This window comes from Solanum stenotomum, chromosome 8, assembly GCF_019186545.1.
Source record: "Solanum stenotomum isolate F172 chromosome 8, ASM1918654v1, whole genome shotgun sequence".
Taxonomy (NCBI): domain Eukaryota; kingdom Viridiplantae; phylum Streptophyta; class Magnoliopsida; order Solanales; family Solanaceae; genus Solanum; species Solanum stenotomum.
In genome coordinates this window covers 8,374,109-8,396,184 of record NC_064289.1, presented here as the reverse complement: position 1 = coordinate 8,396,184, position 22,076 = coordinate 8,374,109, and the positions used below count along the sequence as shown (strand labels likewise).

Sequence of the window (22,076 nt, the reverse complement as noted above, 5' to 3'; positions counted from 1 at the left end):
ACGGCCCACCGGAGGAAATGGAGGGATCAACTACCGGAGGTGATCCGTTTTACAAAAAGAGGAAGAAAATCGCAAGACTTTGACACTTTCTCTGGGGAGAGCATAGACACTATCATGACACCCATCAACTCATAGGGCACCATAATTATTACCTCATTTAACACCTAAGTTTTTCTCTTTTTCTTTTTCTTTGTAGGATGTGCTCAAAATATATTTAATAAAATAAACATTGTTTTTATTTATATTTTTCTCTTCGATTCAAAAAAAATATATTTTATATATACTCTAGAAAAATACAATAAAAGGTGGAATAAGAGGTAGGGGTGTAAAAATAGGGAATACGACATAAGCGAACAAGAGTTTTTAGTTTATGAGTTTTGAATTAAAATTTATTTATACTTGTTATAAATCTGTAACTCGAATGTTGGCTCCATCCCTATGTTACGAAAATGAGTGAAGATAAAGTGTGTTAAAATATGAAATGTTATTTGAGAACTTTTTCTTTTTAGTTGTCAAAAATATTGACCAACCAACACTAAAATTTAAAAAATTCGTACCAAACACATCCTAGAACTACTATACATTTTTCATCACTCCTACAAAGAACGCCATTCTTTCTTCTTACTTCTGCTACTACATTTCTCTCTGCTATGAATTTCTAGCAGTTCTTGGTTCTTGCGCCATATTCAGCTAAAACAAGTAGGCACTGCCCATTTCAGTTGGCTAGTTCAATTTCAGTTTCACTGTCAAATTTGACAATGGTGTTGTTAATCATCTTCATAATTCATGTTTTCATGTTTGTAACAGCTTCGTCGGATCTTAGTTCCGACCGTGCTGCACTTTTAGCTTTTCGCTCCGCCGTGGGTGGCCGTACATTTCTCTGGAACACCACCAGTACCTCCCCATGCAACTGGGCTGGTGTACAATGTGAAAACAACCGTGTTACAGTTCTCCGGCTACCGGCGTCAGCTCTCTCCGGTACCCTTCCGGTGAACACAATTTCCAACCTCACTCGTCTTCGTACACTTAGTCTTCGTCTCAATCGCCTTTCGGGTCCTCTCCCTTCTGATCTCTCAAAATGTGTTGAGCTCCGTAACATTTATCTCCAGGGTAACTTTTTTACCGGAGCTGTTTCTTCTTCCTTCTCTGGGCTTCACTCTTTAGTTCGGTTAAATCTTGCTGAAAACAATTTTTCTGGAGAAATTCCATCTGGGTTTAACAGTTTGACCCGATTGAGAACATTTCTACTTGAGAAAAACCAGTTTTCTGGGTTAATGCCTGAGCTAAAGTTTTTCCCAAATCTCGAACAGTTTAATGTGTCTTTCAATAGATTAAATGGGTCTATTCCGAAAAGTTTGGAGGTAATGCCAGTGAGTTCTTTTACTGGGAATTCTCTATGTGGAAAGCCTATTAATGTTTGCCCAGGAAGTAAGACTCAGCCTGCTATAGCTACTGATGGAATCGAAATTGGGAATTCAAATAAGAAGAAGAAGAAGCTATCTGGTGGAGCTATTTCCGGTATTGTCATTGGGTCTGTTGCTGGATTTTTCATTCTTTTGTCGATTTTGTTTGTGTTAGGTAGGATGAAAACCGGTGATAAAACAAGGTCTCTTGATGTTGAGACAATTAAGTCACCGGAAACAGAAGTTCCCGGGGAGAAACAAATTGAGAAACCCGAAAATGGAGGTGTAAATAATGGGAATTCAGTTGCTGTAGCAGCACCTGCTGCTGCAGTATTGAATAGTGGTGAAGAGAATTGGGGAGAAAATGGGGTTAGGAAAAAGCTTGTGTTTTTTGGAGATTATTATAAAGCATTTGAATTGGAGGATTTGTTGAGAGCATCTGCTGAGGTTCTTGGAAAGGGGACATTTGGAACAGCTTATAAGGCAGTTTTGGAGATTGGTACAATTGTTGCTGTTAAGAGATTGAAAGATGTGGCAATATCTGAAAGGGAGTGCAAGGAGAAAATTGAAACAGTTGGAGCAATGAATCATGAGAATTTGGTGCCTCTCAGAGCTTATTATTTCAGCAGGGAGGAAAAACTTCTTGTCTTTGACTATATGCCAATGGGAAGCTTGTCTGCTCTTCTTCATGGTAAGTTATAGTTACACTCTTTTACTGTCAATTCATCTTGTTCGGACTCTCTAAAAATGTTACCGCATCTGTGTCAAATCCTCGAAAAATGCATTACTTTGGAGGATTCAACACGCACTCAGCGGTATGGATCCTCTAACAATACACTACCTTTTTGGAGGATCTCACATGCACTTAGCAGCATGGATCCTCAAAATATGCACTACCTTTGGAGGATCCAACACACACTCAGTGGCATGGATTCTCAAAAAAAAATCACTATTTTTGGAGGGTCAACATGTATTGGTCGATATTCTTAGTGAGTTCAAGCAACTTAGCTACCAATATCTGGTGTTTTACTTGCTTTTCCCTTATTCAGTAGATACACTATATTTTGTTCCAGATTTTGACATTTTGTTAGAGTAACTAGTTTGACTTGTTGCTAACAGTGTAACATGCAATGTCTGTAGTATTTGGCCCCTCAATCCAATGAAAATGTGATCCTAGAATTAAGCATTAATTTCTTATCATTACCTTAGTCTTCATTATGTAAAGCATGCTTCTAATATAAGAAAGTATGTTAAATCTAAAGTTGTTTGTAATTAAGAGCAATAAGTAGTACTCCATTTCATTTAGTGCTTTCATTATAGTAAAAGGGTCCTTTGTTCTTTATAGATACCCTGTCCATATACAGGGGAAAGGTGAACAAGCACACATATAATCTTTCACTTGGCCCTACAGTAGTAGGGTCTCTCATTATATGTTCTTTTTCTATCTAGAGCATCTGTATAGGACTAGAATTTTGAATCTCCGAAACTAATTATTCATCTGGTGATTAGTTTCCTAGCATGTGAATCTTGCATGAACATGTACATTTTTCGCCTTTGGTATACTTGAAACTTGTTAAAGTGACTAAGATGCTGTAATGAGCTGTATGCTGCAACTCTACTTTCTATTCACTAAAATTTCTTTAATTTACTAGGAAGCAAGGGGGCTGGCAGAACACCATTGAATTGGGAAATCAGGTCCAGTATTGCCCTCGGAATTGCATGTGGCATCGAATACCTTCACTCTCAAGGTCCTGATGTCTCCCATGGGAATATCAAATCATCCAATGTTCTTCTCAACAAATCATACGAAGCACGTGTCTCAGATTTTGGCCTGGCTAACTTGGTTGGATCACCATCCTCCCCTACTCGAGTTGTTGGATATCGTGCTCCAGAGGTAACTGATCCTCGCAAGGTTTCCCAAAAGGCTGATGTCTATAGCTTTGGAGTATTACTCTTGGAGCTTCTTACTGGAAAAGCACCTAGTCATGCCCTCTTAAATGAAGAAGGTGTTGATTTGCCAAGGTGGGTTCAATCTGTTGTTCGTGAAGAATGGCCTTCTGAAGTTTTTGATATTGAGCTCCTCAGATACCAGACTGCTGAAGAAGAGATGGTCCAACTCTTGCAGCTAGCAATAAATTGTACAGCTCAATATCCTGATAAGCGACCTTCAATGGCTGAGATCTCTAAACAGATTGAAGAGCTTCGACGCCTAACCTCACATGATAAACAAGAACTCTCTGATCTTGCCAATGCAACAGAGTGAAGTTGTCATTATTAGTCCCCCTCGAGATGTGCAGTAATTAAGCTAAACTCAGATTCATCACCAATCTTTTTTAAGCATATTAAACTTGTTGTTTGTTGGGGGAGGGGTGTCTCATCTTCTTTCAGTTTGAATTAACTGATCATGGCCCCTTTTTCTCTATGTTTCTGTAGTAGACTAGTGGTTACCCCTTTCATTTTCCTTTAGATGAGGGGCCAAAGCATATATCTGTACCATTTATTCTTGTTGGATGTATAATGCTTTCTGTAATTATTACTGCTTCTGCTTTTACTTTTGCTTTTTCAGTTGCAACTGTCAATGGCTATTCTGTGTGTATATGAGGCATGCATGCATGTGGTTTCTTGATATGTTGAAGCCAGCAGGGAGATTGCATTGAGAGTTTTCATAGATGCTGAGTTGGCCAAATATTGTTCCCACTCGACAATTGGTCTGTGTATGCCAACTCATCATCAAGTTGTGTTTTAATACAAAGAAAGTGATAATTTAAGTAAGTACTAGTAACAACAAATGGTTGAGGTATGTTTGACCACTAACTCAAAAGAAATGTAGATTTATATCATCCAAGAAGAAACAGGGAATCCTTAGCAAACCACATTATGGTACCAACTCTTTGTGGCAATCAATTATTGCTGATAGATTTTAGTTGTGTTATTTTGATTTGATATCTTTTCTTTTCCATTGTTAATAGGCAAACAGTCAAGTCTCTCTGAAAAATTAGCCAGTACCAAGAGAGGACCAGCAGAATTAACAGATACTTTCACAAGAGAAGAGAAACAGAATTAAGGGAATGGAAAAGAGTGATGTAAAGTTGTAAACACCAAAATTTGAGGCAACAAGTCCAATCCCTTTCAAACAGGAGATGTGTTCTCATTGCTGTGGAGGGACAATTACAAAGCAAATCAAAAGCCTGAAGTCAAAAAACCACAAGGCATCTCATGGCCATACATGAGAACAAAAAGAGAATACACAATTGTCACACTAAATAAAACGACGATTCAAAGCACAACCTCACAGCATGAGATTCGAAAACACATCACATCCCCAGTGGTCGCGATCATTGATTTTTAAGCTGCTTCTATATCTGTAAGGGAACAAAAATAGGAAAAATAGAAACCGTGAAGAGAATAGAACTACTTCTAGAAATATTGCATTAGACTTGGTTGGATACATACATTTACAAGGTATAAAGACAGGGAGATGATTGGCGGGCGTTCAGTTTGTTTCTACCAGCCAAGAAACAGAAGTTTGGATACTCTCACAGGCCCGGTTAACTGGGGAGCTATACATTAGGATTTGACGGATGATCATCTTTCCAACCTTTTGTAAGCAAATCATAATTTATTGATGCAAGCTGGGAGAGATTCTGTTGAAAGAAGTGAAGAAAATTAGTGGTAGCATTGTGAGGATTAACTCATGAGACGAATAGCTTTCTAAAATCTAGTTCCATCAACTTTTTTGAGTACCGAATAAAGAGAAAATTTTGGTCAATCAAAGCAGGGAATATTATGTTGGAACAAATGAGAGAACAAAGTTAGAGGATGCAAAAATTTCATGAGTTCTTTATTAGTGCAAACTAACTTAGTAAAGTGATTTAAGAATGCAGATAATCGATTTAAGAATGCATAAACAGCTGCAGTTCCAAATGTATTATTTAGATTCAAGGCAACATCTGAATCCAATGAAACAAAAAAGGCAGCCATAACCTGACAATTTTCGTGTACTCAATCAAGCCTTAAGATCTTCCAGTTCTAACAGATGTGGCTTCATCATACAAATAACATCCAGCCATCAAAAAGTAGAAAATCATGAATAGGAAGTTGTAAAGCAAAAGATTACCTTAAAAGAGAAGTTATTGAAAGGATAGTTGACAGAAGAGCCTGACTCGAATTCTCCAATACCAGCACATTCATCACCCTGCAAAATATTTCGTCAAAACTAAACCTATTTAGTAAAAAATCAATGGAGATCCGCCAAATATATTGACTTACAACATGTTAAGAGTTAACACGCCAGTCCTTTATTTTATTTTATATTTAATTCATTTTGTGGGTATAACCAACATACCAGTTCATCTTGGCGATTATCCAGACAGCTGCTACTACCACTAACACTACCATCATCGCTAGAACCCTCATATTCACTGCCTGCATATACATGTTCATCTGAAGGATTCCAAGAGAAGCGACTAGTGAAGTAACTAGTATCCAGTGCACCTTCGGATGCAGGCACAAATGCCGCCTGAGAAAAGAGTACAAACATTGATGCGACACCAATCAGTAGAAAAAACAAGATAGACCCACCTATTAATATAACAACACAACTACGCCTCAATTCCAAGCTAGGAGGGGTTGGTTATGTTTTCATGGCTTGGCGCTAGGAACCATCTGCTAGTACAGACACAGTTAAATGAAAATGAATCACTTCTATGAGTAAAGTATATTGCAGCCAACCTTCTGTCTAGCAAGTGTGTCCCAGTTAATATCTCTAAAAAATGGATGCTGCTTCACCTGCATGCGGATCATAGTCATTCTACAATCTAATTCTCAAAATCTCAAATGAACAGATGTAAGAAGGCCTAATATTAAAGTATGTTGTGGAAAAAAACATCACCTCTGATGCTCCTCGTGCTCCAAGTCTCATATTAGGATCTTCTGTCAGTAATCTGAAATTTATCACGACAGCAGCTTTCAAAAGTTGAGGGACATAAACAAACATGTTCTACAATAGATGAGTTACAAAGAGAAGAAAAGTTTGTTTATATTATTACTAAAGCCTGATGATACTAATCTTTGTAGCAACACCTGAAATTCCAGAATCAATTCAGCATCAATTAATTACAGTTCAAAACCCAGCCTGCTAACATTTTGGCAGAATAGATCTATTCTAAATTTATAATTTTCACCATTATCCATTTCATAGCAAGATTCATTTTCTGTTCTATCGGGAAGGATTTGTTTTTCTTCAGGGATCGATGGACGTAATGTGTACTCTTTGGAAATACAGAAGAGTTCTTGAATGGAAACAATATTAACTAAAAGCTTTTGTCAACTAATTGAGGATCATTATTAGATAACCGATTTTGGAGTATTTATAGACAAGCTTATCATTATAACTGACAATGCTTTTTCGTCAAAAGTCAACTGCATTCTAATGATCCACTGCCTCTCTCAAATTCATCAAACTAATTCCTCATAACTCAAGCATGCCTACTAACATAGAGTCTCCATCTACATTTCTTTATTCCAGGAGTTAAATGAGAACTGGCTAAAAGCTGAAGGTTCTTGGAAAAAGAACTTGCCAACTGAAACTTGAGAAGATAAAAATGGGACTTGAAATAACAACCAGAATGATTCTCTTACTGGTCAATCAGATCTTGTGCGTCACCGCTCATTTCCCCAGAAACCATTGGCCAAGGTATCTTACGATTGAGAATATTATCGAATATTTTCTGAAAATGACCCCAAAAAGAAAAAAGAGAGAGAAACATGACATCAGGAGTGCTTCATAAAACAGTTACTTCATCAACAAAGTAAATAAGAAGAGAAACTGCTCAGATAAAGCTACTGTAAGCAAAAAAAAAAAAAACATGAAGGTATCAGAATTGCAAACACTAAATTATTTAAACTTAGTGCACATACATTTTATATTATGGTATTAAGTGTTACGTACATCAAACTGCTCGACATCAGGAAAAGAGCTAAAACTACAGATCTTGTTTTAAGCCACTCTTTTTTATTCTTTACTCAAATCAAACAATCCCATCGAAATACCAGATTTGAGTCAACATTTTCCCTTGATTCCTCTTAAATTGTGTTGACTTTACTAAAGATTCCATTTCATTGAATTGGTCGTTCACCATGTACGAGGTTGCCATCAAGAATCCGTATTCAGTGGTTTAAGCACACGACTGCAGATTCACAAGTCAATTCCAATTGGTCTTGCATGTAATATCCAAAGCTATCTTAGTACCTGACTTAGTTCATACTAAAATTCTTACAGAAAAAATCTAATTAGCTTGGGATTTAGCTATAGTTGATGTTTTCAACATCGTCTTAACTCTTATAAAAAGAATGCCCAATTCTAATTTTGGGTGCATACCAGAACAACCCCTCATTAAGTCGTTTGGAATCAGCTCTGTATCAATGGAATATCATAACCATATCAGGAATCAAGGTGGTACTACTTTTAGATCCCGTTTGGCTTAACTTTTAAAATATAGCTTTTTAAAAGTAGTTTTAAAATAGCCAAACTTTAGTAACTTTTAAGTTAAAAAATGAAAAGTAGGGAGTATTTACTTTTAACTTTTTTTAAGTCATTTTAAACTTATTTTAAGTTATTTTTAAATTTGTCAAACACTCCCAAAAGCTAAAAATGACTTAGAAGTAGATTTGACCAACTTTTAAGTCAATCCACACATGCTTGTAGTCATATAGCCTTCTGCATAAAAATAAAATAATTCACTCTATAATCGTCAAGTAATCCACACATGCAAAACATATGCATATAAAGAACTGTGTCACGTCCAGAAAGAGTTAGTTTGCATAAATTAGTAACTAGGATATACAAACATTAATACTTTTTTTGAAGACTTCATATTTGGTGCAGTTGCAGGGAGAGAACTTAGACACAGTACTATCTTTTAAAACATTGTAAGAGAAAAATCCTTAATATTAAGCATAAGCAACATTAGTGGCCATTTCTGTACCTCTTGGTACTTTTTTCAATAAAATATTTCCTTATCAAAAAAAAAAAAAAAAGCGCTAGCAACTTTAGTGACCATTTTTCTTTTACTTTTCATATACAAACTAATCTACAGCTAAATGGGTAGTTTAGTATTCCTTATCACCTGAGGGATAACAAACTACATAGAAGAATAAGGACAAAACATACAAATAAGAAGACAACATATTAACCTGAGGATGCTCTGCATTAAAAGGAGGAACACCAACAATCAACTCGAAGAGAATAATGCCCACGGACCACCAATCAGCCGTGAAACCTGAAAAGAATTATGTAGCCTATGATTAAGAACTAAATGAAAAACAGAAGGGTGTAAAAAATGCTCTCAAATCCAAATTGTTTTTATAAGAATGTCAGGTTAGACATATATTCAAGGTCCTATCCAAGGAAAAAAAGAACAAAAACTCAATGAAGCATGTCCAGAATTCTAGAAAAAGCACTAATGTGGAGGGAACTCCCAATCCGTATGCCAACTCATCCTCGCTCCCATCCGCATTCTAAGAATTTTAACATGTGTTAAGCATGAGTGCATAGTACCATATTTACTTTCTTTCACCATGGCAAATAATTTTACTGATGTGAGAAAAGGATCACATACAAGCAGTTCACCAAAAAGTAGAGCCAACTGAAAAATATGGCTCTCCAAAACACACCATTCTTCTACGGTATGCATGAGTGCATAGTACCATATTATTACTGATGTGAGAAAAGCCTCATATAGAAGCAGTACACCATAAGTAGAGTCTACTGTAGAATATGGCTCTCCAAAACACACCCATTCTTCTATACAAACCGAGATCTCATGAGTGCACCACAATTAAGAATAGCAAAAGTCTATTACTCAAATGTACAAAGTCATTCTCTAAACTTTCAGAAAGCTCTCAGATTTCTCTCCTTCCAACCCACATGAGCTCTCATATTTCCCTTCCGTATTCTTAACACCCAACTATGTATAGTACGATATCCATTTTTATCAACCAATCCCAAGCCTTTTTAAGGCTAAGTAATTTGTTTTATTGAGACAAAGGATTCTTTAAAACTAGAGATTATGAAACCACGCCTATCTCTATCATACAAGTTTCTGATCAGAAAGAAAAATACTTTAGACAAAAATCAAATGTAATGCAATTGTAACAATTAAGGGTAATACAGCAAGTCTGCATTAACTATACAAACATTTTAATTGGATTGTGTTTTTGTTAACAGTTAAGTGCACATTGATTCCAAGAGATCACAAATCATTTTTTTAGCGGTACCAAGAGATTGCAATTCGACTGAGACAACTACCCTCCTTTAGATCTAACTTATTATCTTTTTTGTTTTAATCATATTGTTATCAACCATATTGCTAACTATAGGTTAGTGAGGTCTTATAGGAACATAACCAGACCACCTGATCTCTCACTTTACTTCTAGGCATGCTACTTGCATGCTCCATCAGATGTGATCATTTCCAATCTCGTTCAAATCTGTATGGTATTTGCACATCGATCTTAGCATTCACACCTGACATCTACGCACATGTCTCTTGGACCGACATAACTAAATCATCCTAGGATTTAGTGTCAGTTTTCCTACTAGTTCTATTTGCTGAGCATAAACAGTAACAATGTTGATTGTCCCCCATCTCTCCCAATCAATCTTGATGGATCAGTCCTATCACCTATTCTCCTTACATCTACAACTTTATCTTTTAAGTCTTGATCTGCAATGGTTTCCAGCCACGTTTCTATTATAATCTATCCCGCAATATCATTAATTATAACCAATCTCCCTAATATGTTTTCATGTACACTTAAGTCTCTTGTGGACAGGCAGTATTAACTCTTTTCCTTTTTAAGCTATCCACCAATTCTATTGGCTTTCCTGTCCTGTCAATGAGTTCCTACCCATCTGAATGGAAGTCCTTTTAGCTTTCTACCCCATCTGAGATGAGGAAATTTTTTTCTATCTAGCACCACATCTAGATGATGATACTAACTATTCTGCACCCTCCACTTTCTATAGTATGAGAACCTTCCTTATAATCCCTCACAGTCACACTCGAGTGACAATGCAATGGAACTCCTTGTATATTTAAATTTACACCCAAGGAGCGATGTAGTATGTGCCTAGGTAGACATTGTCACAGCAATTCAGTATTCAGAGAATTCATCATCTTTAGATTATTTTTTACATTGACACTCAACCTACTGCAATCCTCCTTTGCTGAATTGGAAATGGTAAAGAAAAGTTTAAAAGGGATTTTTAAAAATGATATAGGAAAAGGGAAAAAGGGAATTTATTTGGCAACATTATCAAGTTGATCATTTAAAATGATTGCTTCATCTGCCAAGTTCAAAGATAATCAGCTATTCATTGTAAATGAAGATAGAAGGGTAAAAACGGATACATACCATGCCCTGTTCCTAGAAGAATCTCAGGCGCCAAATAGTCCGGTGTACCTACTGCAGAACGTTTCTTCCGCCTTTCTTCCTGATGCTCAGATGCAGATAGCTGAGATTCATCATCTTCCATCATGGATGTTCCACTGACAGCTGGACCAGATAAATCATCTGTGCTATTGATAAGACCAACTTTAGAAAGCCCAAAGTCTGTCAACTGAACAAAATTACACAAATTAAAACTAACTCATCAGTGTGAAACCAATGTGATTTAAAGAAAAAAGCCCAAGAAAACAGGTCATCAACATGTTAAACCACCGCAAGCTTGAACAATGCCTTGAAAATGCTAGACTAGAACCTCAACAAGGAGAAACATCAATGGATATACAGTCAGGGAAATTTTATCCAATGATGAGCTGCTTCGGATTGAGGCGTAGTTGTTGTATGGGCTGCTTTACAACCACGGCAAACAATAATTTGGGACATTATTTAACAAATTGCCCGTCATTATGTCAACATGAACCACGACAAACACTTCTATGATTTAAGCTTGAGGAACACATTAGCAAAAGCACCCATCACAAGCCCAAGTTAAATAGGCAAACAAATGATGGAACAGAAAAAAAGGTTGCAAGTAGAAACATAGCGTAGGCAGGTTGATTTCTAAACCCCTAACACAAGCCTCAAGAAATATCTTGCCTAAACATTACATGCCCATCTAGTTTTTCTATTACCTATTTGTCGATATATATTACATTAAACTGTAGAGCTTTTTGTGTAAAACATAAAACTCCTCAAGTCATAATGCAAGGTCTCCTTTGATATCCAGTTCGCTGTTGTAACCATCTCAGAAACCACAGTTGTATGATTTGAATAAATAGTTTATTTCACTATAAAATTATCTGAACCTACAATAGTATACTGAAGCTGTATACTGAAGCTCTATAATCTCTTTACATATCTGCAACTATTATCCAAATAAAAAGATGACCTTTTTTCTTTTCGAAATGGCTATAACGAAAAAGCTAGGCGTTTTCATTTTCATTGTTTTTAAAATTGTGGCCTTCATTTACTCGAATATGAAATTCAAAAAGCCAAACTAATGAATTAAAAAACTTTTTGGCTTTCATTTTTTCATATGTAGAATTAAAAAGTTACAAACCTGGCCCTAGTCACTCTTGAAATTCCATAATAAATGAAGGATTCTAAATCATGGACCAACACATTTCCTTTTTTGATCAGGTAAAATATTTCAATGATAATATCAAGGCCATCTTGGACTAACACATTTCCTTGAGCTATGAAAGCTTATGGCAACAACTTGATTCCAGATATCTAGTTATAGAGATAAGTACGAACAAACATGGTGGATTTTAGAAAAAGCCATCACAGCTTACCTATTAAACGTTGTATCTAAAATGCCCCCACCTAAAACAAGGAATTTGACTATTCAAAATACTTTATGAAGAAGACACGTTTTAGACACAACCTTTACCTTGATATGACCATCATGTGCAATCAACAAATTGTCAGGCTTCAGATCTCGATGAACCACATGCTGAGAGTGCAAGTATTCCAGGGCAAGCACCTGGCACATCAGAACTTCAGATTTAGGAGTTTCACCATAGTGTACAGTACTTTTGAGAGCAAGACAGAGACATAGATACTCACAACTTCAGCTATATAAACACGAACGACTTCTTCATCTAAGCAGCCTAAATTTCTCAACAATGAATATAGGTCCCCACCATTCAAGTATTCCATCACAAGGTACAAGTTTTCACGGCAAGTAAATGAGTAGAAGAAGCGAACCTAATGCAAAACAAAAACCGGTAAAAGAGGTATAATCTTATCTTCAGTAAAATGCTTTGCCATCTCAACATGCTCACCACAAAAGGATTGCGAACTGATATTAAGATATCACGTTCGGCCAAGATACTCTCAACAGCATTCTTGCGTATCATGTCTGCCTTCTTCAGGACCTGCAACTAAACATGTAAGTTGGACTGCCACAAAGAAGCAAGACATAGCATACCTAAGATTAGAACTTCACCACTAGGATAATCGCTACATCTTTAGGTTAAGACCATAACTCCATAAAATTCAAGAGTCTTCTCAACTTTCTTAAACTCTGCGTTGAGTCAAAACCAGACAAACAAATTGAAAAGGAGGGAGCATATCCTTATGTTATCGCGCACAGCCATGAGATGTCCTGTGGTTTTTAAGTTCAGGGTTTCAATCAGTTAGTACGTCTCCCGCTATGGAAATGAGAATACATCTTCTGTTTTGAAAGAGATTTGAGTTGTTGCCTAAAATTTTGTTGTTTACACTCTCTATCATCCCCTTAATACTAGTGAGGGAAGTTAAGTAGTCTACTCTGAAAAGAATGAACTTTATTATATTTGTTAACTCACTTTTTAAACTTCCATTTTACCTTAATGACATACTTTTTCTATAAGATGAAGAAACCCTTAATAGCATACTCTTGTAGCCATGAAAATGTCATCGCATTCTTTTTCTTCTAACAACTGAAAAATTCCAGAGTGCCAGTGTAAGGTTCGAAACATAATGGATACGGGCATGATCCTCTACCGTTTTTCACTTAAATAATGGGGTTTTGTTGGAGCGAGATTTGAATTTGTGGCGTGCACCTAACCCACACATTATGAGTTGCACTTACCACTACTAAGACACTTTGATCTAGTTTTTACCTGATCAAAAAAGTTAAAAAGGTACTTTGGTATGTATTAAAAGTCTTTAGGAGTCTTTTCGGAGGTAAGTTAATCATGTATTAAATCTTGCATAACTAATAACTTGTTCGTCAACATTCATTTACTATGTTTAAAATTAATACAGGTATAAGTTATGAGGGGATATATGTATTATTTTATGCAAGATAGAATATGAAATACTAAACCCTGAATAACTAATCTCAACATGAAATAATAAATAGATTTCCTCAGAACTAATATCTGCATGACTCTAACCAACTACCAAACGACCCCTTATTTCTAAAATATTGTACCTGGTTAATACCTTCAGATAAAATTATACCGACGGAGCACTATTTTGGCTCGCATTATGTCATTAGACAAAATTCATTATGTTGTACACTCTTTTCTAAAGGGAAAAGTCCTCCCAATCCTAGTAAAACACATTGTTGTTCTTCACTTCCCACAGAGGCATTAATAAAGCCTCAATTAGAATTAAAGTAAATAATCATAAAAGGCCAAGGCATGTTTATATTTACTTGACTAGGATTTGAGGAGGTAAGGTAAGGTATCATATCTCCCTTCTTTATGTACTATGGGATATTCATAGGAGACAGACATTAATGTCTTAACCCTCTGGCACCTCAAGGCGGATTCTTCAAAAAAAAATTATGAAAAAACATATTGAAGTAGACTGCCTCATTCACAAACAATTGAGTCAAGATGTATCACTACTAGTCCAGTCAATTCGACTATCAGTTAGAAAACTTACAAAATCATTTCAAGGGCCTAGAATTGTTCATATATTTAAACAAGTTAAGTGGAAGAAATAATGCACACTTCAACTTGAGGGAGAGCTTTAAGAATGTAGATATATCAAGTTCTTTTTTATTATATATATGGCAAACCCCCAGAAACATAAACCTTCCTCCTCAGGAGTCTGACGGGACACACATTTCCTGCATTAGTTCCCTTGGTGACTCGAATCAAGGTGGAGGTTAGTCTTTTTTTCATATAAGGGCTGGCTGGTCCTTATCACTAGGATATCCATCCACTGTAAAATTCATACATAGTAAATATGGAATGGATCCCGAACTCCCATTCCTGCTGTAAGGTGATTAGGAGAATTATAGGAATGTATTATATGGTTTTTTTTGTGAAGATTCCTGTACACTCTGTTTAGTTCCCAATTATTTAAGGGAATAATCAAGTTGTGCATTATACAAGCTCCTCTTCTCTTCTCTATACAGGAGGAAGAGCAGAATGGTCTGGTTTCTTACTTGATACCCGAGGCTAGAAACCTCCCTGAATTAGATGATGTCATAAGGAAACCAAGGGACATAATAAAAGAAGCATTTACCATGAAAGACAAAAATGGGAAGCCTACAGTTAGAAATGGAGGAATCCCACCCCTCTTTCTGTAACCATACATAGACATCCTTATCAGAAAAGTACATGTAATACACATGTCGATATCCAAATAACAGTAAATTTATCACAGGAATAAATTGCCAAAAGCAATAGGAGATCGAGGTTTCATAAGCTCCTTTGGTAATTTTGTTTAAGTAATGTTGCAAGGTAACACAAAATTGTAACGTAATCCTTATATACGAACTCCCAATTATTACATGATATATCTGTTTGCTAGATATGAGACATGCACAGAAACAGATGTTAAAGACATGGAGCAAGGAGCTATCACTTAAAGACAGATATTGTTTTTCGTTTTCTCTTGGACTGGGACGAGGATGGTGGAAGGGGGTTCTCGATGTGCGATCACAGATCAAGCTAAAATCGCTTCAAAAAGGAAATCTGAATGATTCAAGGAATGTTGATCAATAAAACTCAAGCACCAAACTACTATAGTACCTTAATTGCAAAGAGATCTCCAGTTGTTCTCTTTTTTGCCAAGAAAACCCGACCAAATGCCCCACGACTAATTGGTTTGATAATCTCAAAGTCATCAATAGACGTACGATCTTTGGAATGAACTGGGCTAGTTCTCAAGCTACGTACAACATCATCTTCCAAGGGAGCATCTTCATCAATGACAGTGCTCGTTAGATCAACTTTTTCATCATCAACTAGCTCACACAGTTGCAAATACTGTTCCCTGGACAGTTGTGAACTTAAGTTAAAGAAACTTTCTGAAGATAGAGCAGAAGCAAAAAAAGAAAAAAGCAAGATTCCTTCCTTTGTTTTCTCCCCTGAGCCCCCTCAACGTTTCATGGTTCTTAGTATTCATCATTTTCTTTTGAGAGTACCCCCAGCAGTATATGGATGTTAGAGTGGGTTAGAGTCTCAAATTGATTGGGTAATGGATTGGTGGTTGCTTATATGGACTTTGGGCAATCCTCCCCTCATGAGCTAGCTTTTGGGATGAGTTAGGTCAAGTGTAATATTTTACATGTATCAGATTCAAGTCCATCCCCGTTTGGGCTCCAGATCCCCGCTCCAGTTGGGCCTGGACGTGAAAGGGGGGTGTTAGAGTTGGTTAAAGACCCACATTGGTTGGGAATCGACTGATGGTCTACTTATATGGACATGGGCAATCCTCCACTCATGAGCTAGCTTTTGGGGCTAGATTAGTCCCAGGTGCCATATCTTTACAATGGATATAACACAAGAAAGGTCAAATTACCGAATCAGCTTTTCAATACGAGTTCCAAATGTTTCCACGGTAAGTGCATCTAACTTTCTGCGTTCAGTCACAACTTTTAAATCTTCAAGGCAAGAGAGCAAATAAGGCAAAGAGCGATCATCATCTATAGGTGTAGTCGCCACACATCGAGCAATATCGGCAAGTTCAATCATCTGTAATATTAAAAAAAGTCAATACCAATTACCTGCACCTATTGAAGTCAACAGTTAAGCAAATTCATCCCTAATAGAATTAAAACCATCCATGAAATATAATTAAATAAAATGATGTATGCTTGAGTTGTATATTGAAATTGGGATATAGAATGCAGCGTACACTAATCTTTTCACCTTTTGTCAATTTACCCGTCAAACAGATTTTTTTGGTATTGATAACCTCTTTAACTATTGTAGGAAATGCTATTTCATTAGTTTTTTGGGCAAAAAAAAATTGAGAGATCTCTGAAGAAGGAATACCCAACTTCTGGGGTCGGCTTCAATCATGAGGAGAACTCCACAAGCAAAATGGGAACTTAAAATGTTCCTTCCCCACAAGCCCGCAAGATCATAGTCAATGAGGTAAAACTAGAAATATGTGACTTCATTCCACTCTACTTGAAAAGGAACAAATATTCACAGCGCCACAAAGATCAGTCTATGAGGTAACATTAGAAATCTGGTAATTTCATTCCCCTCTGCTAGGAAATCCATCAGCTCTTCCCTAACAAGAACTATCGTAACGTGGAGGAGAGATGAGGGAAAAATGCAAAAGAAGAAGGAAGTATTTTCATCACTGAGGCCATACAAATTGAACATTCCAGAAGCTTAACAGTCCAGAAGGTGATAGAGACCAACAGTTGGATTAGGCAATTGAGGTTTCCTCATGCTATAATTCAAGGACTATCATCAGAAAGGTCTCGAGGAGTAGTTAAGAAGGCAGGAGGTAATAACAGAATTTTGTTAGAATTGATGAACCTAATTCTTATGTACCCGATCTAACGTCCTCTTTCTCATGTGCCCTCTCTCTACTTCTCACTTTTCTTCCCTTTCTGTTCTATCAGTACTCACTCTCTTCTACCTTCCCTCTCTAGCCGAATGCTATAGTTCTTTCGTACATTACCTTCCGTTGTTTTAAAAAAAAACACACAAAAAAACGGAAAATTAAAAATTATTATATTTTCCTTAATGGTATTTGGGCTGCTAACATGGAGTCTTCGATAACTGACCAACCGGCGGAAGCATGACCAAACCCATTGAAACCCAGCAGTGAGTCCAGTACAATTAAGCAGACTCCTTTTCTTGTTCATGATTCTCTTTGTTATTCTCTATTCTTCTTGCATTCCCCATTCTTCTTCCTTTTATGCTCTCAACCCGGCAACATGAGAAGGAGAGTGTTTTTTGAGCACAGTACTATAACCAGAGTACTTTCTTGTTCATGTTATTTATTATTCTTCTTTAAATTTTCCTCCTTTCATATCTCACTATGCTGTCATGCAGTGCAGAATGGGAGGAAAGATACAAATATGATTAATGGTTGAGGGGGTAGAAGGTGGAGGAAAAGGAGAAGAAGAAAAACTAGCACCAGTAAAATCTTTTTGTGGGAAAGTTTTGATGTGGGAAAGGAAAAGAAAAAAGGGGGAAAGAATTTAACAACTCCATAAGTGAAACCTAACAGAAAGGTGTAAGCTGCAACCTTCTATAAAGTTCAATGGAGAGAATGCCGCCAAAAACAGTTTCATGGCAAAGTTGCCAAAATGCTAAAAACTTTTGAGGCCGCTGGATCAATTTACATTATAACGTCATCAACCTTCTACAAGAAGCACAAGCTTCTCAACCTAAAGGGAAACAAAATCTGTGACTGAACCAAGAGAAAAGAGCACAATTTTTAAAATTTAAATTCATATTATTCACATTACATAACATTTTTAAGAAAAACTACACCTACCAACATATCCACAACCAAAGAAAATACATGCAAGTGCATGCAAACTCTGCTAGCAGCAACAGAGCTCTTTTAGTCGTATCCCCAAAAAAGAAGTGAACTGAGAGGCAAACATACTGAAGAATCATAGTAGTATCTACCTGAGGAAGATCATCATGCTCAGAGGCACAACCTTTTCCTGCCAATAGTAGGTCGATTGGGCTGGTCTTTGGCGTCAGCAAGGGGGACCTAGGTGTCATGCTGCCAGCAGATGATGTTGTCATCCCCTGATCGGATTTAGGTCCAAACCGGGTTCTACATGACATAGAAGGTAAACCTTTAAGTTCATCCATGAAAACAGAGTTATCCACCTCAGGAAGACAGTCAAGCATATCCTCTGAACCTCTGCAAGACCCGTCACTAAGTTTTGGAGAGAGAAGTTCAGATTCCTCAGTTAAAATACAGTTTGATACTTTTGCACCATCTGGACTTCCAACAGCATGCGGGATGTCCTTATGTGCAAATGACTCCATGAGCTTCTCAAGAGTATCTGCAACCCTTAACAAGCGTTCATTAACACTTAGACTTTTTTGATCACAGCGATCAGCAATTGCACAAATTCTGGAGTGGTCTTCTACATGTAATGTAGGGACCTCCTCCTCACAAATGCGACACATTATTGAACTCTCATCAGAAACACTTGGTTGATCACCCCAGTAACCCCAGGAAACATTACGTTGGTGTTTGGAAGGAGGAACTGAAGAGTGTGCAATTGAATCCCTAGCAGAAGAAAGATCAGGATGCTTGACAGTAGCTAGATATGAAGCAGACGGTCCTTTTTCATCACTAAATAGTTTTGAAGCTTCAATGCCTATATCAATGTTCTCCTCCTTGATTGGAGGTGCTTCTTTGGGACTTTTTGCAGGTGGAGTTGGAAATTTCTTCCAAGATGCCATTCGATTCCTACTGCCCGGAGAATCCAATGTTTTTGCAGTTTCAGCTTCCGAGGTCGGAAGGTTACCTAGCTGTACAGCTTGATCTCTCTTCCATTCAGAGCCATGTTGTTCCTGACTGTAAGATTTTTTTGTAGGAGGCAACTTTGGGAACTTCAGAGGACCAGACATCTTTCCATCTCTCCGTCTTTCAACGGGCTGCAATGATTGACGAAGCTGAAACAGAGGTTCATCCTCAGCAAATCCACTTTCTTTGTGAAACTGAAGCAAACGTGTGCACCTTGTAAGTATAAAAAGCATTCTAGTGTGCAGCTGCTTTAGTGTACCCATGGGGAGTTCCTGCCGTCTATCATCCAGTTCCTGAACAATGCCCTCACACTGAAGCCAAAATTCCCCAGGAGATGTCATTGCACATCTTCGAGCCAAAACCAGCAGATCTTCAATTGTTTCCTGCCAATCTGGATGAGTTTCTGCATTTTTTTCTAGAACCCCAACCAGATCTGCTGCGAAAACACGCAAATCATTATCCACTTCCTCCTTTGCTTTGTCAAACTTTGCTCTAATCATCATTAAAACCTCCTGTTGAAATCGCAATATACTGATCAACACTTGCAAAAAGAACACTGATCATTTACAAACTTCAAGAACATAGCGAAAAGGTTGAATTTTACCTCCAAATTATTCAAACCTCGAGGTTTCCAGAATGGAAAAGGCCGTACACCTTTGGAGTTCAGTTCATGCGAAAAACTTTTTATATCTGCAGGAAACCGTTTCCTTGGAGCACTAGTCACCCGGAGTAAAGCTTGAAAGCGCGGAGATTCAGACTCCTTTGGGTTGTCGCATTCTAAAGATGTCTAGAAAGTACATCTAGCATTAGAGTAAGGATAATGCAATAGCAAGAGAAGAATCAATTAATGAAACAGCTTAATCCTCTGTACCTTCAATTCTGGAGTACAAGCATCTGAGCTCCTCAGACCTCCAGAGTAGCCCCAAGATGAACTGACTCGGCCTGCATAACGATCAAAACATTAGAAAGCATAACAAAACTTACACCTCAAGCAACCACGTGAACTTCACTAGTGCAGTCCACATATATATCTTGATATCTCCCAAAACAACTAAATGCAACAGAAGTCTTTATAAATTACAAATCAAGTAGAAGTTAAATTCTAGGATGATATCATCCATTGCCCTCAAAAGCACAATTTGCATAAACCAAACTTTCAAAGGCCAAGCATATTCATCAGAGTTCCCAGAACACATAACTAAGCCAGTGACTTCTTAGCAGTCCCACAAATAGCTTTCTTTTTTAAGCTGAATGAAAGAAAAGGAAGAACGCTTGTTGACCTTGGCCAGATTTCCGCATAAAATATTGCATATAGTTAAGAGCAAAGCCAGGTTATCCCAAAAAAAAAATGGTAAGAGCAATGCCATTCATACAATTCCTAGACTGCTTGCTGCAATAGAGGAGAACTAGCTCTTACTGGACTTCAGTTGTTAAATGCACAATGATCAATTTACATATCTGTCCATAAATGCACTGCTAAATACTTAGTAGAAAAAGGTAATCAACATTCAAGCATCCCTAGAAAGGGAGCCCCAATGCATAAGGTACAACTAGTTAAAATAGTGAAGAACTACTTCCATGATACTGTATGGACGGAGAAACATAGGATTACCAGACTTATCAATAGGAAAAGCGAGAGAGAGAGAGAGAGAGATAGAAACCAGCCATGTTTGTCCTTTATCAAACCAATGCCAATTTCTCATCAGAGTTGTATCTATAGGAAACAAATATAACTTTGCATATGACTTCTCAAACTTTATAAATCACGCCTACTAATGGAGATTCAGTATGCTGCAGGGCGAAAGAGAACAGGTCCTTGGGAACAGAAGAGATTTTTGGTAGAGCCTACTAAAGACAATAAAATAACAAATAAGGAACAAATACGAGAGAAGAATGCAAAGCTTTTAGCACTATTTAATCAAGGCAATGGTGTTTTTCCAATGCTTCCAGCTTCTTTGGGTACCACAGAAGACTAGGAAAAACACCAAATATGGATAAACATGCAAACCAATGTAACTATGAAATTAATCCTAAAAATTGAAAACAATAATGTATTAATCTAATGACAATAAAATAAAAAATATGGAACAAATACAAGAGAAGAATACAAAAGCTTTAAGCACTATTTAATCATGGCAATGGTGTTTTTCCAGTGCTTCCTGGTTCTTTGGGTATCACAGAAGACTAGGAAAAACACCAAATATGGATAAACATGAAAATTAGTGTAACTATGAAATTCAAAAAATTAAAAACAAAAATGTATTAATCTAAACTCAACATGCAGTTATTGCTTTTGGATGATAATTCCATGCACCTAAAAGGTGAAATGTACTGAGTATCACTGTTCAGCCAATGCTTCACTCCTAACTTTGTCATGCATCTTTGACTGTGTTAACATTCTACAGGGACAATTGAGACCTGCGAGGTTAACTACTTTATGTTTTCTTATTACTATTATTTATGCATAATTTAAAAGAGACATTATGCATGCTAAATTTCTTAAACTATTGATACAGGTGTTTTATTGGTTCGTTTATTTCCTTTTATCCAGAGAACTAGGGAACAAGTGCCAAAACAGAAGCCAAAAATATTCATAGCCATCATTTCAATTTTACCATACAGTCTTATTGGGTGTTATCACTTATGATGGCACAGGGGTGGGGCACCATGTAAGCCACTTAAACTATCAAGGACGTGGGCAGGACCGTATGTCAATGGCACAGCTGGGGTGAATACCGTCAAGGAGACACGCATGGGAAAGCCCATCGCTGCTCGAAAGAGAGACAGCACAGGGCGAGATGCGACGCAGCACTCAACCAAGAACCGACCACAGCAGAGCAGCCTGCGCAATCAGCCAAGAGCGACAGGGCTGTGTTGGTTCACAGAAGGCTACCCCGTCCACTTAGCCACTGATTGTAATAGGTTTGAAGATCTTTTCATGTACATGACCATTCTAAACTCCCCCCCCCCCCCCCC

At 37.2% G+C, this 22,076-nt stretch overlaps 2 protein-coding genes across 2 annotated transcripts in view; one reads left to right on the top strand and one right to left on the bottom strand.

The window, feature by feature from the left end:
• The first annotated feature begins 580 nt into the window (after positions 1–580).
• Positions 581–3,968, top strand: LOC125874514 (probable inactive receptor kinase At1g48480). Its single transcript, XM_049555414.1, has 2 exons — positions 581–2,094; positions 3,056–3,968. The coding sequence occupies exons 1-2, from the start codon at positions 759–761 to the stop codon at positions 3,664–3,666; spliced, it is 1,947 nt and encodes a 648-aa protein (XP_049411371.1). The 5' UTR covers positions 581–758; the 3' UTR covers positions 3,667–3,968.
• Positions 3,969–4,527: 559 nt separating this feature from the next.
• LOC125872138 (probable serine/threonine protein kinase IREH1) overlaps positions 4,528–22,076 on the bottom strand; it is a 19,618-nt gene continuing 2,069 nt past the window's right edge. The window contains exons 2-18 of the mRNA XM_049552816.1: positions 19,972–20,042; positions 19,705–19,887; positions 18,242–19,612; positions 16,161–16,333; positions 15,389–15,632; positions 12,698–12,790; positions 12,480–12,620; positions 12,304–12,396; positions 10,821–11,025; positions 8,598–8,683; positions 7,044–7,132; positions 6,295–6,346; positions 6,135–6,191; positions 5,749–5,922; positions 5,521–5,598; positions 4,857–5,047; positions 4,528–4,765 (exon numbers count right to left, since the gene is read on the bottom strand). Of these exons, the coding sequence (XP_049408773.1) occupies positions 4,964–5,047; positions 5,521–5,598; positions 5,749–5,922; positions 6,135–6,191; positions 6,295–6,346; positions 7,044–7,132; positions 8,598–8,683; positions 10,821–11,025; positions 12,304–12,396; positions 12,480–12,620; positions 12,698–12,790; positions 15,389–15,632; positions 16,161–16,333; positions 18,242–19,612; positions 19,705–19,887; positions 19,972–20,042 (3,194 nt within the window). The 3' untranslated portion in view covers positions 4,528–4,765; positions 4,857–4,963. The remainder of the gene's footprint in view (positions 4,766–4,856; positions 5,048–5,520; positions 5,599–5,748; positions 5,923–6,134; positions 6,192–6,294; positions 6,347–7,043; positions 7,133–8,597; positions 8,684–10,820; positions 11,026–12,303; positions 12,397–12,479; positions 12,621–12,697; positions 12,791–15,388; positions 15,633–16,160; positions 16,334–18,241; positions 19,613–19,704; positions 19,888–19,971; positions 20,043–22,076) is intronic.

What these genes read in the sequence shown, in the direction of transcription:
- LOC125874514 (XM_049555414.1), top strand. Translation starts at nt 759, where the DNA reads ATGGTGTTGTTAATCATCTTCATAATTCATGTTTTCATGTTTGTAACA. An exon ending in CTTGTCTGCTCTTCTTCATG is followed by an intron (nt 2,095 to 3,055) that starts GTAAGTTATAGT and finishes TTAATTTACTAG; the next exon opens with GAAGCAAGGGGGCTGGCAGA.